The 18703-nt window shown below is 38.5% G+C and overlaps 1 protein-coding gene across 1 annotated transcript in view; it reads right to left on the reverse strand.

The window, feature by feature from the left end:
- grid2 (glutamate receptor, ionotropic, delta 2) overlaps positions 1 to 18703 on the reverse strand; it is a 438282-nt gene that overhangs the window by 160728 nt on the left and 258851 nt on the right. Inside the window, exon 4 of the mRNA XM_041042607.1 lies at positions 7913 to 8118. Coding sequence (XP_040898541.1) covers positions 7913 to 8118 — 206 coding nt within the window. The remainder of the gene's footprint in view (positions 1 to 7912; positions 8119 to 18703) is intronic.

Consider the following 18703-nt stretch of genomic DNA (forward strand, 5'->3'; position numbering starts at 1 on the left):
GGTGACTGTCTCTTCCAACAACTTCTGCTTTCTTGCAGAAGCCAACATCAGCCTTAACTTCACTTCATCCTGGTGTGGCTAGACCAGTAGAGCATCCTGCTGATCGACTCTTGTTGCCTGGCAACCACTGTATCCTGCGGAGCATCCTTCATCATTGGGAGAGGGGCAGGTACCAACTGGCACCAACTGAACCACCCTGGGTCCAACAAAAAAGATTCAGCTCCGAACCAACACTGCAAAGTAGGCTAAACTTAACTTAACTTCTGTTGTCTGTGATGAGGGCTGATGTCGGCTAGTGCACTGAATTATTAATGTCAAGCCCAAGAGAAATTATTTATTCCCCTAGCGTTCCGCCGCTCTCTGGTAATTCTGAATTCCACACTTCACTATTGCCAAACTAAGTGATCCATTCAGTCTATCATTCAAAGATCAATTGTATTCATCTGTTTGCCCCTTTGTTACATGTTCATAATTAATTCTTCATTTATTCTTCATAGACGTTTATCTATAATAAATATACTAAGCTTATTGAAATAGCATGGTCCTGGTAGACCTTAAAAGCAGGAGAGCCAATCACAGAATGGAGAGCTCAACTTCTTCTGATTATAAGACTGATTAATTTGATTTGTATTTTTTTTTTCCATGAAAAGTGTTGCCCTAATTTCCAGTGAGTGCAAATTTTAATTTAAAGTGTAGTGGAATACTGCTATAATCAATGCTGCGCCAGCTAAGGTTGATTCTTTCTAGAGTGTGTGCTCTAAGGTACAATAAATATTAAAGCTATTGACTGGCGTCTGCATGTGTGTGTTTGATGACAATGTTAATGCCATTTTACAGAGAGTAGAATCCCTTAAATGTCTATGTGCAGCACGTTCTTGAGGAAGACAGGTATGTGTGTATGTTCACATTTTTTCATTGATTCTTCTTTGCTCTCTGCTGAAGAGTGTCCTTCTGCTTCCTCTCCATCATCATTTCTCTTTACCTTTTCTGTTCATTTGCCTCAGATGTTCATCCTTCACACTCCACATCATCCATTTATGCCTCTTTATCTATCCCTCCTTTCCACTCTGCCCTTCTAAATCACTTTTCCACTGACCTCTATGAAGGAACAAATACAAATTTCAAAGTCATAAAGGTCTGAGCCATGCATGTCAGTATTAATTGGAGATAAACGCAAAAGCCCTGAGCAATCTGTACTATAGCTGATAGGAAGTCCATTAGTTTTTGAAGTTTTGTAAAATAAGTCTAAGAGTCACCACATTTATCAATTTAAATGTATTTGAAGACACCTTAATCTTTGTTAATCCCTACTCCTCTTTGTATGTCACCTTATCCTCCCATTTTACCAACCTCAACTGATCCCTCAAGTTCTTTCCCTATCTCCCTACTTTCCTGCGTCAACCATCTTTTTTTTTCCACATCACTTCGGCTTTGTCGCTGCTTATTTTCTTAAAATGAACCTCAGTACCCTTCTGTCCACCTTTTCCCTGTCTGTCATTCCATCATGAACTACTCCCCTCCATTTTACACCCTCTCCAACATACATCTCCTACAGTGTCCCATAATTGCCTATGTCAACATTTGTTCCTTATGGTCCAGTTCCAAAGCAAAGACGTCACAGGAATGACGCACAGTTGTGTGACGAAGGAGATCTCAATAAGTCAAACAACTGAGTCAAACTACCCACAAATCAGCATGTTAATCACTGTCATTTTCTACCCTTCAATTTATTCTGACAATCCTCTGCCCTCTACAGCTGAGTGGTAGATGTGGAAAAAGTTCAGTTAAAGTGGACTAGAGACTGGGAGACTGGCAACAACATATATTTATGTGTTGGAATTTCTCCAGTTTTCCTTCATTTTAAAAGACACTGACATTTAATCAAATAGTAGTCTTGACATACAATAATTCTTTATGTAAGAGTGCTCAGCATGATTAACAATTAAGTCAGCCAGATTATAAATCTACACCAAAGTTATTAAATCAACCATGGAACAGAAGGGTATGGGGCACTCAAATTTATGAAAAAGACAAACTATATCACACTTTTAAAATGTAATACAACAAGAAGATTAGGTGCTATTTGATCAAATTATTTCTTATATCACAGACTGCAAACTTAAAACATCTTTTTTAATATAATATAATATAATATAATATAATATAATATAATATAATATAATATAATGTGTCCTGCTGAAAACGCTATCCCTTTTCTGACTGTAATTGACAACCTACATTGTCTCTCACAAGCATATATTTCATGGCCCTTGGGACCAAAATGAATCAGAGGTTTATTCATTATAAATTGTGGAAAATTCATGCACAGGGTGTTGATGAGAAAATACATATTCATCAATGGCAGTGGAGCAGGGCAGCATCACAACATCTGATTTACGGCTCCATTAGCAGTAGAAGCCTGCTAATCCCGACCCCTCAGGGATGATTGCAGAGAATGAATTAAAATGTATTTTAAAAGGTGATCAGATCTGTATAAAAATTAGCTGTGATCAAGAAAACTGCTCTGTGCATGACAAATCTCACACATAAGAGAGCATATTTTTGACTGGTGCTCCTTTACAATACCCATAGGCAAGCATGCCATTTCATTCTATTCTGTCCAAGTCTAACAAGGACGCACTTTAGATCAATGATAATATATATCCCAATAACAACACGACAGTCCCATCTTTTAATCATCTGCTAATTATTATGTTTTGTACAATAGTTATTACCATTTTCAGTATATTATCCAAAGACTTCAATAGATTTTATCACACTTTAGTAATCACCACCCTGTAAACAAAAAATAAAGAAATAGATAATAAAGAAATGGATATTGAAACAACATAAAGCAACATAAACACTAAGATAGAGAAGGGACGAGAAGAAAAAGTACAATCTGAAGCTATGACAACAGCTCAACAACTTTTTTCAAAACTCAGCTCCCAGCAGAGCCACCCACCCTGACAATAACAACAAAATTCCACCCACTGAGTAAAACAGCTTCCAAGTTCCTTCTGTTCCAGATGCGTTTTCTTCAGGCTGTTCCAGACATGGGAAGACAGAAGCACAGATCTTATGGCCTTTATATACCATTTCTGTCTGAGTCTGAGGAACTGTCAGCAAAAGAAGAATTAAACAGACCTGGAAGTATGATCAAAGATACATAAGAGACATAAAAAAGAGACCTGTCCCAGGTTGGCATTACAATTCATCCAGTGACCTTGCCAAGTCAATGAAACAGCCAGTAATCCAGGATGTATTGATGTACCTAAAGTGATGTGTTTATATTTCGTATAATATGTGGTCAATGTGGGCGGAGCCAAACTGGTGACAGTGGCACTATAGGAATATGGATCAACCAGACACCTTCTCCCATCATTTTAATGGAGCCATAATCGCCTCACCTGTGAGGCATCAGTCATTACGTTGTAACGCCAATGATATTATGTTGTCCCAAGGTTTAGCTAAGCTCATGCTCAGTTGCAGTATAAAGTAAATGTTATGTCATAGATATAATATCACCATATGCCCCATTCATACGTTAAATGCTTTCATAAATACTAAGTGGTGTTTTAGCTAACCTGTCTATGAGCAGTCTGGTTTATTTACATGCAACTTCTGCTGCTACTGTTGCTAATGTTGGCCAAATGGTTTTTTACCATTAAGAAATAGCCTACTGAAAATGCCAGCTTTGTGGTTGCTGCTGTTAGTAATTTATCGTTTCTACTACTGATTTCGCCTTTGAGTTTGATAAAGAGTGGATATTTCATCAATCCAGTTTGTCTGTTCAATGGCTTGTAACCATACGCGGCTGCGTTTAGCTTCAAAGGGCATCTCTGACAACATTATTCTATAACAATAAAGGTCATTATTTTCGCACTCCAATTCTGACATTCAGCAGCACAAGAAGACATTTTTTCCTTTATTCTGGGCATCTTGCCTATCTCCCTCCTCTTGTCTCTAGTGTTTTTCTGCCACGGCAGTGACGTAACACCTCACCCTACCTCCCACCACCAAACCCCCACTCATCGGATGTACACAAATCTCACATCAATTATCTAGTTTGGATTTAAAACGGTCATTTTCCCCAAAAACTTGACAAGTTTGCACCACTGACTTTTGCAGTGGATACAGCCATTTTCACAGGATACATTATTCAACATGTCTTATAGAGAATATTTTACTTCATGTTTCATTTGCAACATCTGCCATCTCTGGAATAATCTACAACCTCCAGTAAGAAATGTCAGTTTATGAGAAAATAGTCCCAAAATGGCAACGTTTTAAAAATTTAAAGCTTTGAGATCAAATGGCAAAATTCATATCTTCCACTTTGCATATCTAATTTGAAGTCTATGAGTGTATGTGTGTGTGACAGAGAAAGTGAGACAGAAGGCTAATTCTGCCTGAGTAAATTTTGACTCTGGGTAATACTGTCTAATTTTCAAATACTAATACTTTCATATAACATTCATTCGCTTATTATTTCATGCTACTTCTGCCAAGAAAATGTCTGATGAGTGGCTTAAAAAAAAAGCACTGACTGAAACAGATGGGCAGCACAGTGTTTTTTTTCTACATGCTATAGATGTATTTTGCTGTTTTCTTCCAAATTAAAACGCAAAATACCTATGTAAAAAGTTATGTTCTCTCAGTTTAAGCTTTTTATATTAAAGGTTGTACAGTGAAATCTGTTGTGACCATATATTGTCATTACAGCAAGACCATAGTCACTATGTACAAGTTTTATGAATAATTCATGGTTAGAATAGTTAATAGTTAGAATGTTTAAGTAACTAAACATCACAGGTACATTTTAACCATGAGAAAACCTCATAGCAATAATTTTCATCTTCTTACATTCATTATGTTGTTGGTCCTTTATGAGCTGAGTAAGTCCAGAAAAGCCATTCATAACTCATGACAAGTCATACTTTTAATCAGACAATGGTCCCAGGGCAAGAAACCCACTTCGCTCTTCTGCCCACATGAGGTGGGTGGAATATAGAGATGTATGTACAAGCAAGGAGCCGTGTTGGCAGTGACTGGTACATTCAGCAACATGTACTAGACTAGAAAAAGGCAAGCAGGAAAATGTTAAATAATGCAGAAAATTGAATGAGCACGTTGGTTCTGAGAATATATTCGTGTGCTTGTGCGGTTAAACGCATGAATGTGCATGGTGGAGGACATTCTGTTGAGAATCCAGCAGATGTTTAACTATATTTCCTGCTGGGCTCACATCACAACAGAGACATAAAACCCACAAATCACAGGGAAGCAAGGACAGAGACTCAGAATACAGTTGCAATAAGAAAGAGATGAGCCAACAGGCTCATAATATCCCTTTATCTCTTATCTGACATCATGGTTTGGTTTAAAACCGTTCTTTTTTATGTTTACAGTTTTCCTTATGTGTCTTTTATAGGCGCAACCATCAACTAACATAAGCCCCTCTGTTGCCAATATATCAGTCCAAAAGAATCCGTCTTTCAAATTCAGCAAGCATGCACACTTTACAATATATCATGCTTTCTGACATTTAAAATTTTAATTAAAAAAAAAGTAATAATTTGATAAAATGATTAGGCCTAAAAAAAAATCACTGGTTATCCCTACACATAGTGCATAATCAAGTGTGGACAGTTTTTACCCAGAACTTGTCACAATCAGCCAATTAAATAATAACCAAGTTATTAGTGGCCTACACTAATGTGGTGGTAGTTAAACAGATTACAGCACATGTCTATTACCCACATTTAGTGTTAAGATCTTCTCATTGTATTTGTTCCTGTGTTCATCTGTAGATTATTTTGTTTGTTCCTTCCATTGTCTTTGCTTCCTTCTATTCCTGATTTTTCAACTTATTTGATCTAAGTCCTAACAGGTCCTTCAAACTAAATCACAGAAGTTTTTCTTTTGTCTTTGTGTTTTGCTGGCCATTTTGACTCAGCCCGTTTGAATAGTAGGGACAGTTATAGAGACTGAAAACCGTTTCAGAGTACCTGTGGGAAAATAAATATTGTGTTGAAGACATCATTTTAAAAAAGTGACTATACCCTTTAAGATTTGAGTGGAAAACCTACTAGGCTCCAGTTAGAGAATGTTAGATTTGGGCACTTCCTCGCTTTTTCTTAATTGTATCCCATCCTCTAATCACTCTCTCAGCCTGCTGTATCTCTCATCTCCTTGTCTCACTCCTTCTGCCAAGTCTCGTAATTTTGGAACAGCTTTCAGTTCACATCCAACATCAGGGCCTAATACATCTGGATGGGAGGTGCTCTCTGTGACAAATGACCACACAAATAACTCTGATAGAGAAAAAACAAGGTCTGAGTAATCTCTCTGTCTTCACATGTCTCTCTGCCTGTCTGTGTCTCTCTTTCATTTCTTGTATCTGTCTCTCGCTCTCTTACCCCTCCTCACCATCTTTCCCGGGATAGAGAGAGATGCAATCATCAATCTTGTCCACCTATCTTTACCATCTCCCGACACTTCATCTCAGAAACCCCTCTCCACTTGATGTCTGACTAAATTAGATTAAATGACTTCTTTGTCAACCTTCCCAAAGGAGAGAGAGTGAGAAACTCTATTTGGGTTCTACTCACACACTAAAATGGAGGCCGGCACTTCCATATTGTATAATAGCTAAAGCAATTTTCCACACCTATTGTAGATCAGATCTCATAAAATGAATGAATGAGTGATAATAACGATACAGTCAATCATCAGTTTCAGTATATTTTGAGCCATTTTCACATTTTTTTTCTTTATTTTATCAGAGACCTTATTTAAAACCAGTGCCCCAATCATCTCTCTTGTTTCAGGGGATAAGTGAGGTAAATCACGTATCTACCCTGTCAGTCAAAGATAATTAATGTTTTCTAACATTTACAGCCCTCACATGTGCATCTAATCACTCTATTCTCTTATTTTGCCAGAGTTTTATCATGACATTTTACCAGATCAGAGAGTACATTTTAAAATAGTTTCTGAATCTGTACATTGTAAGTGTCCAGTAGATTATGCAGACGCATTGGTTCAATTTTGACCTTCTAAGCTGACTGTAGTGTACAGTTAAGTATGGGAAAAACTGTGGTGTGCTCACACTTCAACAAAATATTCAATGTTGTGAGCTTGTTTTGGAGTCTTTCTACAATCGAATGGTAAAAAAAAGTCACTTAAAGCAGGCTTAAATATTTTCTAAGCATGATCCAAGAGTGTGAAATCTTGAGACACGTTTTCATAGTCCTCTGGCCAGAACAGTGTACTCACTTCAGTGTGTTTCCATGCAACACTTACAAGGCTAAGACTACACAAACACTCACACAACCACAAATACTGACATTAAGAGACTCACAGACGCACAATAACACTCCATCTTTCACCCCCTCCCCGTTACGCTGCCAACCAAATTAGATTGTGATTGCTCTTTCCGAGGTCACTTTTAATTAAACTGAGATGAGGACATGACACATGGGATTAAGCCCCATCCTACCACTTCAAATTATGAATTCATAACTAATGCTAGAGCCTATTGCTTTCAGCCATGACCTCCATATCATTTATGTGTAAGAGCAAAAGGAACTTCCCTAATTGTCTTCTTCTCCAGAGATAAAGGGGGTGGGTGACTGAGTGTGGGAAGGGAGTAGTTAAAACACATACATATATACATATACATGTACACACACACACACACAGTTCATGTATTCAAGTAAGATGGAGGCTGACCAAAAACTCCATTCCTGATTGATCCAGACAAGGAGGACCTGCACTGACCAACACAACAGATTCACAAGACATGCTGGTATCTCAATAGATAGGGCTGTGAGGAAAGCTTGAACTACTGTTACTGGTGTTTTTCACTTACATTATTAAATGGAAAACCAAGAACCACTTTCCTTACCTCAGTAATAAAAGCTTTGGCAGTGGCTGGGCTCATAAACAGCACGGCTCTGCGTAGTGTATCCCTGTATCGATGCAGCTCTTCCACACGCATTGTTCTAAACAGACTTGTGATCATCATGTTGATATTAGATTCCACCTTCTGAAGGGATACGTCCATTCCCTGCTGAGAGGTCCGGTCCAGGAAATCCTCAATACCACGGATATCTGGAGAAAGAGATAGAAGTGTGACTAAAGGTTTGGCTCTAGAGGGACACACACATTCCTCTGAAAGTATTATGTATAAAAAAGACATCATAGAACACAAGCAGAGAGAAAGCTCAGGCACAGAGATTTAGCACAAATATTAAGCCCATCATTGATGACTTTACACCATATTCTCTGCTGTAGATGAATCGTTATCTCTCTGCATGAATAGTTTCAGTAAATATCTCAATTCATGAGCTCTTACTGAAAGTGATTCCTTCAGCGTGATGCTTTCAGCGCATTTGCATCACTCAAATTTTATCCTTTGTGTTTAGCTGAGCAAAGGCTTTTGTTGTCAGCACAGTACATCTGTCAGTACTGAATGCCTTTTTTTCTAGAAGCTTGAAGACACAAAAGCGTTGTGTAGACATGCCCCATCTCACACACACACAGACACGAAAACAAAAGCATATGGAGGTGATTCATTGAATGTGAGAGGCATGTTTTTTGCCTGTTTGATGTATTGATGCAGACACTTTGGTCTATTGATATTGATATACAAAACACATATATAAACATTAAGGTTTAAGCAAGCTGTACAGTAAACAAATGAAAGAATTTCTAGGAACGTGTTTTGTTTTTTTGTTTTTTTTTGTAGAATTTTAGCATCTGAATTTGACCAAGAGGTTTTGGGTCGACTGATCTGAATTGAGCTTACTGAGACAGGGTAATCTGAATGTAGCTTTTGGATTTTAAGCACATGAATTTTCTATCAAACTCTAAAATAAATACATGCTAGAATAAGGTTTTTGAAATAGTACAACTTGAAACTGACTATTGACTTCATAAAGTGAAAGTCAGACCACATAAATTCAGAAAGATGGTTTTTAAAGTCAAATATTTCTGTGCAATAAATTCAGTGGTATTCAAATTTCACAATTACTTATTCAGTAGTGATTAAATTTCCAAATCCAGTATTGAGTTGCTGACATACTTCAAATTATTATGCCAAGGATTTGGTTCCATATAAGGGATTGTGACTGTGACTTCTGACCACACATACCTCAATCTTCCCTTGGTTTGTTCTTTTATTTTCATGCCTCCTCATTTCTAAATATAGTGACTGCTATCACTGCTATGCTGATGACATTCTGCTTTATCTGCAATTAAACCCAAATAATATGGATCAATCCAGACCCAGATCGTGACAAAGATCATACGAACACCACTTTGCTGGGTATATGGAAGCATCTGTCTCCTGAACTAAAAAGGACAGTAAGACCAGTGAATATGGATTGTTCTTAAATTTAAATCTCATAGTGTTCAAACTGGAAGTTAATAAAAAAGACTTTAGTTGGCTTTTATCACTTGAACATCAAGTACATCAGGAAAAGGGGTTTTGTTGTTGTGCTGAATAAATGTACTGTTAGGACAGTACCATTTTGCTGAATCCAAAATATATTCCTACAGGGATTCTGATAGCATAAATGACTCATGAGATTGTTAAGAGTTTTGATTAACGCACCAAACAACTGCAATTATCTCTATTAAGAGTTATTTTTGTATGATAACAAAACCATGCTGGTGTCAGTATTTCTACTGCCTGGACTCCTCTAAACTTAATGAGCTACATTGCAGGTCAAGGTAATCCTAATTAAGGCACTTTGGTTGAGACCACTGCTAATGATGTCGGAGGATGTGCGTGTGTGTGTGCGTGCGTGCGTGCGTGCGTGTGTGTACGTGTGGTGTGTGTGTGGATATGTAAAGCAACTACCTAATGATGTATTTGATATGGAAAACGGATGACACTGCCGTCATTGCCAGTGCCATGGCTAAGCAATTAACTGGATTGATTAGACTTGTTAAGGGCCAGAGGGCTGGGGCGATGGTGTGATTGCATCAATGCCAAATTTTGGAGGTTTAACAGCATATTAAGAGCAGAGACACCATGCAACAGCACTGAGCCAGAAAGAAATTAATTCAGAAAGAAGACAAACCCAAGCCTGTGCACACACATCCACACATTACACTGATTTTAACAATACCAAACAGGCTGTGAGTTAAGAAGGTTAAGCAAGGACAGTGGGAGATATTTTGGAGTTTGTGCGTGTGTCAGCTATGACATGAACACCTTTTCCCACAGTGAGAAGATTAAGAGGGAATGTTGTCATTCATTCAGCAACAACACCATGACATAGTGAGGAAGAACATGACAGCAAAGTATTAGTAGCTTGTGAAGGAAAGTTGAATTCTTTCTCTTGCAACTTTATTTCCTTTCCCAAACATGTACAAAGCAGCAAGGACATACAATGCACAGAATAAGAATAAGAACTCCAATGGACAACAGCTGGGCACCCAATCTGTTTACAAGGGAGTTTCAAATTGAAACAGACCTGTGTGTCTGTCTGAGCATGCACATGCATGCATGCAGATGTGCATGTCTTGCTCTGTTAGTAGAACACAGACTGAGAGAATGCTTCAAGTTTCATCATGGTTCACGGTTCTACAATCATGGTTTATCTACTAACTGTGACATTATCGTTGTATCTCTTTGTGAAAATGTGTTTGTGTGTTCTGATGAGAAAGGTAGTTGAGCAAACAGAGACACAGAGATGGTGCTTTAATCTGTCCTGGAGCACGGAGTTATCAAGTCATTAAAATCTAATTACTATTATTAATTACTAGAAATAATAATTTATAGTAACAGTGGTAATTACTGTTAACCAGATTATCGCTGGCAAGACCAGCTCTGTGACTCCTAGTGATGTCCAATACAAATACAAAGACAGGCTAATACCATTACAAAGATGCAATATGCAGCATGTATGAAGTCCTCATTTACTTAAGGTTGCGGGAGCAAAAATTACACTGCAGTTGACCGTACAACTAAGGTTTATTTCAAAGATGATATTTTTGACCCTGCGGTATAGTTTTTCATCACAACACAGTTCTGTTTTTCACAATAAAGGTGAAATTACATTCACTTTCACATCCCCATCAATAAACACCAGAGCAAACACAGTCAGAAAGATGTATGACTGCAGACATACATACACACACGCACACACACACAGTACACACTCTATACTTTTACCAGTCTAAGCAGATTTAAGCTTAGTTCTTGAATCTCCATATTTATCCTGGCAAGGCCACTACCATTTATAATCAGTGGTGCCAAGCTACATAAACATTTTACACTGTCTGATTTATGTTCTCTGTGTTAAGAAAGATATGGAGAGGAGAATGGAGAATATGGAGAGGAGAAATTAAACAATGTAGAGAGCCCAATGCATAACTCTTGGTTGCTTATACTCATGCATGTTATGCTTGTTTTAGATTACAAATTAATTTGTGCTCGTCCAGTTTTCACCAACATGTGCTTACCAATCGGCCCATGTGTCTGTACACTTTACAGATACAGCCTTTATATAAGATCAGCCTATTTTAGTGGCTGTATTATAGGTCTCTTTGTCGCCTTGTTAGTCCGCCTGTCAGATCTGTCTGCTTCCTTGCCTTGGTGACTGACTGGAGGGTTGGTTGGCTTTATTTGCCATCATCAATCCTTTCTCCACCCCAGCTTATAGTACAGGTTGCGTGTCTAATGCATTTACCTTGCTTCCCTGTGTGAGGAGCTTAAAAAACAAACCCAACTGTCTCACTCCATACAGCTCAATGAAACTCACTGCACTAAAAACAACACAAGTTGTAAACAAATAGCAACGATGTCTAACTTGGTTTAGGATAATGTTAAGATGTACCAAGTTGTATACAGTATAGGTATATCAACAGTCATTAAATTCTTTGTCCATTGTATGCATTGTTAGTTTGCAAAGAGTGAATTCTGAAGGTCAGCCATGAAAAAGGCAGCACAAAAGCAGAAATGTAAGACAAACACAGCAGCAATTATAGTAGTAATTATGATTATAATAAATTATGATTGTAATAAACAGTAAAAATCAAGAGATCTTTTAGCAAGCCAGACACGCAGAAGAGATGTGACGATTAGTGGTGATGTTTGAGATATTTAGTGCAGGAGTGTTTTATGACCACCACTTAGACCAAAAAAAAAGTCTCTGACTTTCCAATATGGACATATCCTTGTCTAATTTTACACATTAATAGTCAAAAGCATCCTCATTCCCACCATCAAAGTTCGGTTGAGTTCCTGCTTCCTGCTGTTCAAAGGACACGGCTTGAGCATGTACTCCCCACTGCTGAGCGGATCATTGACTGTCAGCTGCTTTCCATCAAGGAGCTTCGGGACCACCATTGCGGATAAAAAGACGGGTAAAATTGCCACCGACCTTGCCCACCCAGGCAACCATCTGTTTGAGAAACATTCCTCTGGGAGACGGTACCGGTCCATTAACACCATGATCACCCATCACCTCAACAGCTTTTTCCCCAAGCACTGTCACCTTACTGAACCACTCCCCCGAGTCTCTGACGCAGACATACTGTGCATCTCCACTGTCCCAGGCTTCTTCATCCTCATCTAATATAGATGGCTGTATTACTGCTGCCATGCTATTTCCTTTCAACTAAGTAGCTTTTGCAACATTTTTTTAACTTTTAGTGTCTGCATGACCCTGAGTAACTTCACATTTTGTACACTGTCACCTTACATACTTTTTGTAGTTTAGGAAGCTAATAGACAAGATGCCATGTTTTGTTGAGCTACATCCATAATGTGTACCATGATGCTCAGTGTAATATTCCTCTGTGTCTGAATTTTTATAACATTCCTCTGTGGTAGAGGACTATAATTTGAGCTTAGCTGCAGAGGAGAGATGTGTAGAAGTGTCTCTTGGGAACAGTGCCAGGGTTCTAATTGGCACAGGTGTTACCTGTTGACTGATTTGATCTTTTGTGAGGCAGCAGCACACTGGACCTGGGAAAAGCCACACACACACTGGAGTCAGAGGAGAACAGCTGTCCTCCTCTCTGGAACACTTATACATTGAGTCTGCGTTATTGGAGAAACTGGACTATAAGCCATCTGTGTGTGAGAAGTAATAAAAGGAAAACTTATGTGGATTGAGCTGTGAGTTACTGTTCTGTGCTGAGTAGAACCCATAGTAATATTGACATGTGTTACATCCTCTTTATTACCTCTGCCTTTCATTATAAAGAACATAACAAAGATTGAAGTGATATGCCAGTTTGTAAAATAGATCTCCAGGCATGTCTCCACTCAGGATGAGAACATTGATTGCCTTCTTAGAGCACCTTCTACTACCTTGCAATATGCCATTATTGCTTTTCAAATGTAGTACAAGTGGAACTGAACAGGCATTCTGCAAAGAAAACTCAATCAACTGGAAGGGTTTCCCTAATTCCTTATAAAACAAGGTTGAGGTGTGTATTGTAAGGGTCTCTATGTGTCCCTATTCTCTATTTGTCAGGCTTCCCTTCTTTCCCCTCTATCCCCCAAGTCCCTGGCTCAAAGAGAAAGCTAGAGTTAATGTAGTGTAGCAGCCAACAGCACGCAGGGATTTCACCTGCATGTACAGACCAGATCAGTGGTACTCTTTCTGTGTTCAGAAACCTCCATTCCTTCCTGTCTGATGCTTTCCCCTCATCCCTCTCTCTTCCCTTGGCTTTCCACCTGAAACCTCCCAGTTTGCTTTCTGTTCTCTTGGGTTGAATCTCATTTTGGGAGTGTGGAAAGTCCGAGTTGTTATCCAACTCTGAGAGGCGAGCTCTGTCAGGTGTAATGTCCATCAATTCTACACAGGAGAATCCCGCCGAGAGTCAGTGCTAGTTTCTTTTAACTTTGAAAGAGACTTCTAACCTGAACAATATCTTTCTCTTATCTTAACCAAGTAGTTTTAGCTCATGCAAATGAGCTATAAATGAGCTGTAATTTTTTTAAGCAGAAAGTATACAGTGACTGGTCAAGACAATACATAGGTCTTTGTGCCATTACATATCATTTAAAGACTGCTGGAGTCTGCACTGAGAACACTGCTTTAGAGGGAGGAAAGGAAAGGAGGATAAACCATTGATATGAACTGTGAAGAACTGAAATGGACCAATAGTCCAAAAGGATGTGTTAACACACCAGGAGGATATTCCCCTGAGTGTGGAGTAAGGGGGGGAAACATCAAACATCCGCAAATGAGATTCAGCCTATGTAACTCCTTGGTTGTCTGTCAGAGCCTCCCTGTTCCCCTGTTCTCCGTCTTTCACACCCTCTGCTTGACTTGCAAATCATCTCCACCTTCAAATAATAAAGAAAATACTAAACTTTGTAACTGTACACTTTTCACTTTGAGTTTGACTTTACAGTTTCAGGCCCTTTTCTTTTCCCATCTTTCTACTTTGTTTCAACCTTCCTCCCCCTGCCCGAGACATTTAAAACCTGAGCATGTAACTTGTTGGAATGGTACTGGGGGAATAGCGAAGCTTAACTGATAGTGACTTTAGGAAGAGGTTCCATCCATCCATCCATCCATCCATAGTAACAGATCGACGGAACTACCAAGTTTTCCCAGTGACTGGTGCTTGCTCTCCAGCACAAGGTGAGGCTTGATTGCCTGTTGTCCATATCATACTGTGAGTTTTTTGCTGCCATGGAATCCACGCTGACATAAATGAGTTTCACTCACTTGGTAAGGCAAAAACTTCAATTGTAATGAAGTAGTAATTGGGAACTTTGTGGAAATGTAGTTATTATTTTTGTCTACAAGGAGTTGCAGTATATAGCTACCTCCCCCTTTTTAGCTTCAAGTATATTTAATGTTCAGTGCCCATACAGAGTAATCACTAAAACATTATATTTGATCATTTTACAATGTTGAGTAACAGTGGAATTACTTTTTTTTTTACCCTGATCGACAATAAAAGTATATCTTTTTAAAGTACCACCGATGCAACTAAACTCAATTTTTAAGGAAAACATTATGGAAAGGAGAAAAAAAATCTTATCGTTCTATCATCTTCAATAGAAATTTATTTTTGTGCAACTGCCTCTCGTGCTATCTTCATGAGCTATCTCCACCCTGTTCTGTTCTGCTGGTAGACCCAACATCCTTATCTCTGCTTTGTCTTTACCCTCAGCCTTTACCTCTGGCTATCTTTATCCCTGCCCCAGGCATTTCACTGTTGTATGGCTCAAAGGCAATGGTTCTTAAAATATGGATTGAGCCTCAAAATGGAATGCAGGCCTGTTTTTGGTAAGCCTAGGCCTAGGGAATTCATATCTCAGTTGAAGTTGTGGCTGAAAATGTTCAAGTACCCGGCCCTCGGAGTCTGACCCTAAATTTGGGAAGTTTACCTCCATATAGGAAATAAAATGCTATGGGCCCTAAAGCATCAGTAGTCCTCCCAGCTGCCAATTGGTTCCTAAATCGTCTATTCCTTCAGATCTACAGTAAGTGGCTATCTCCGTCCACCACTTTTGCTTTATTTTCCTCCTTCTCTTCCTCTCTTTGACTATTTTTTTTTCTCAAAGCCCCAGGCTTCACATTCCCAGAGTCCCACAGAGAGCTTAACTAACACTTGTAAAAAATCAACACTCTATAAAAGGCTTGGCACCTTTTAGGTGTTCATCACCTTCCCTATCTCCCCAAATCTTCTCTGGCTTTTAATCCCCCCCCTACATCCCACACACCCTCTTTTCTGCCTTTCACATACCTTAAATGTCTAAATGTCTCTCCACTTCCCCCCATTCTCCATCCTCTCAGCTCCATTCTTTTTTCTTTCTTTTTTTCACTTTTATGACCTATTTTGAACTTGACCTTCCTATGCCTTGAGCTGCTTTGACATTGTCTAAACTGCACATACTATTTCATGGTCATCAGCACCTCACTGAACTACAGGATTTTAGATGCAATCATATTTTTTCTCCAAAACAACTGCTTTGAGATTCTAACCCCCACTGACTACTGTATGTGGTTGTGTTGTGTTCCAACTCTGTGGCCACAGGCAATCCATTGCCATTCTAGTCACTGTTCCAATGTCCACATCTATAAAGCAGACAATTCCCCCAAGAATGTAAATAAATGTCTACATTTATTGACAGTGTACATATATTGGCTAGTTTTTTGTGTTTGTTTATGTCACTTCTCTCCCCGAGCCTGTGAAGAGAAGTGATGCTTTCTTTCTGCTAATACACACTGTTCAAGAAATATAGATGCACTACAATAACATGTCGCTACAGTAATTAGAATCGTAAAGCATGGACGAAAAGTATCTGGGTTCAGGGTGAGTCACGACTCTGGGACTCTCCCACACAGTACTGTAAAACACAATGAAATCATGTTTAAGTGGCCCCTGAGTTTTAGCTTGACTTGGGTATGTGAAAATTATGGAGAAAATACTGTCTATGTACTGGATAAAAGCCAGGCATAGCTTCCTTCCTTCATTCCTTTCCTTTCAAGGCTTCTGCCCTCTCCCTATGCAGATAGCTACAGATAGATATACATATATAGATAACTATGACCAAAAATGCTTGAAACTTGAGAACTTTTCATTGTTTAAGAAATTTCACTTCCAGCATCATCCAAGGATGTAAACTATTACTCTGGGGTCACACCCTTCTGTAAAAGGTTTTACATCCTTTTCAGTTGTTTTTGTGTTTGTCTGCTTGCCTGACTGTCTTTTATTCTGCCCTACCTAATCTGCTATGCCTTTAGTTCCTTTGTCCCTATCCCCTCTCTGCTTTACCATTTCTGTTTTCCCTTATATATTCACAATCGCTTTTATCCCGTTTTCTCTCTTGCTCTCTGAACGATTTTATTCTGAAGAAGACAAAGTAAGACATGACCTCCCTGTATAAAGCTTGGGGATCTTTGGTGCTTGGCTCATGAGTGTACCTGCTTGCCTCCATTCCTCTGAATCTGCTTTTATCGTCAACTTTCCCACGTCTCACTTGGCATAGCTTTTATGTATTTTTCACCCCCTCTTTCACCTCCCACCACTGTTCCCCCCTGCAGCCTCTCTGGGCTTTACTACCTTTAAAAAAAAAGACATCCATCTATCCTTCTATGCATTCATCACTCATAATTCCTTGTTCTCGTTCCCCTGTTTCTATAAACAACTTCATGCTCGTCAGTTTTGTCATGCTCTCCTCTCTCCTTTTCTTCCTTCCTGACTCAGTTTTGTCCCTTGCAATTCAGATATGGTTCAAATACGGCAACGAATCACATCGGTTGGTGTGTTTATATTTAAATATGTTGAACCATTTGAAATATACTGAAAGTATTTAGAGCTTAAAGCATAAGACAGTAAACAGGATTTGTTAATGAGTAAATGTTAAGATGATTTTCAAGTAGTTGGGAAAAGTAATTAATAGATAATTTAAACCTAACCTATTATTCTGAACTTTTTCACTCACTGGAAGTCAAAGTATTTAAAAAAAAAAATCCAGAACTGTCCTCCCTCAAGCACCATCATGGCTTGATTTGTTACTGTACGAAACCCACAGTGCGATCTAACTTACACTTAATTTTTACCTACTATTAGTCTTCTTTAAGTGAAAATTTCAAATTTCAGACTGATTTTCTTTTCAGTGCCTTCACATTTTAAAGATCTACATGTAATAAAAAATCGATTTTATATCCAGCTCTTCTTTAATATCATATTACATATGACTTTTTGTCTACCTTCTATACCCTCTATGTCCTTCCTCTCTAACATTTTTTCTTCCTTTTTTCTGCTCACTAAATAGCCCTTATCAATCGTTTTTCTTTGTTCATCTTTACAAAGGTGAAAGTGAAACAAGGTGATGTGACACTGTCCATTGTTACATCAACAGACACAACGTGGGACAGACTTTTCTTCTTTAAATGAACTGCTAAGATAGTGGCTGACCTGTTTTTACACTGTGTGGAAATCATCTGGCCCAAAACGCACTAATAAGCAAATTATTAAGAGGGAGTTTAAAGATGGGAAGGAGGTATATTTCATGGTATGGAACTTTGTTTTAAAACTATTAATATCCCTCATTAGGCACCAGCATGCAAGCTAAGAGAGCCATGTTTAATGACCATGGACATGGGTTACAACCTGAACCCCAACCCACAACACTTTTAGCACATGGCACAGACCCAAGACACTGCAGCATCCATGGACTGCATTATGACAAACTGGGCCTGGTATGAATGGTGTCCTCTTGAGATTGGCAGCAATTTACCATATTGATTTCATATTTAATTTAAAAACTTCTGCTAAAATATTTATAACGACAGACTCAGAACATACACTCAGCGTGCAGGTAGTGGAAAACAGGCATAAAGGACAAAGCTGACATTTTAGAGAGCTGCCCCTTTGATCACCAACGTGTGAATCCAGCTAAATTCAATGTGAATGCATTTAACTGACTTATGTTTCAAATGGCCAATCTAGAGACACATTATTGTTTCTGCAGAGCCAACGCCTCTCACATAATTACCATTTTGTATGTAGAATTTCACCTTTTAGTGATACATTTACATTTGATAATAATTAAGGCCTTTTTTTTTTATCATTTTCACTCTCTTTCACCTTTATTGATCAAAGCATATCTGTACAAAATATCAGCACATTATTTTATTATTTATTATTTCTCCTAATAAAAGCCTGGCAACCTAATAAGCATCACACTTTTTAAAACAGCTCTTTC

This window comes from Toxotes jaculatrix, chromosome 7 (genome assembly GCF_017976425.1).
Source record: "Toxotes jaculatrix isolate fToxJac2 chromosome 7, fToxJac2.pri, whole genome shotgun sequence".
NCBI classification, from domain to species: Eukaryota; Metazoa; Chordata; class Actinopteri; family Toxotidae; genus Toxotes; species Toxotes jaculatrix.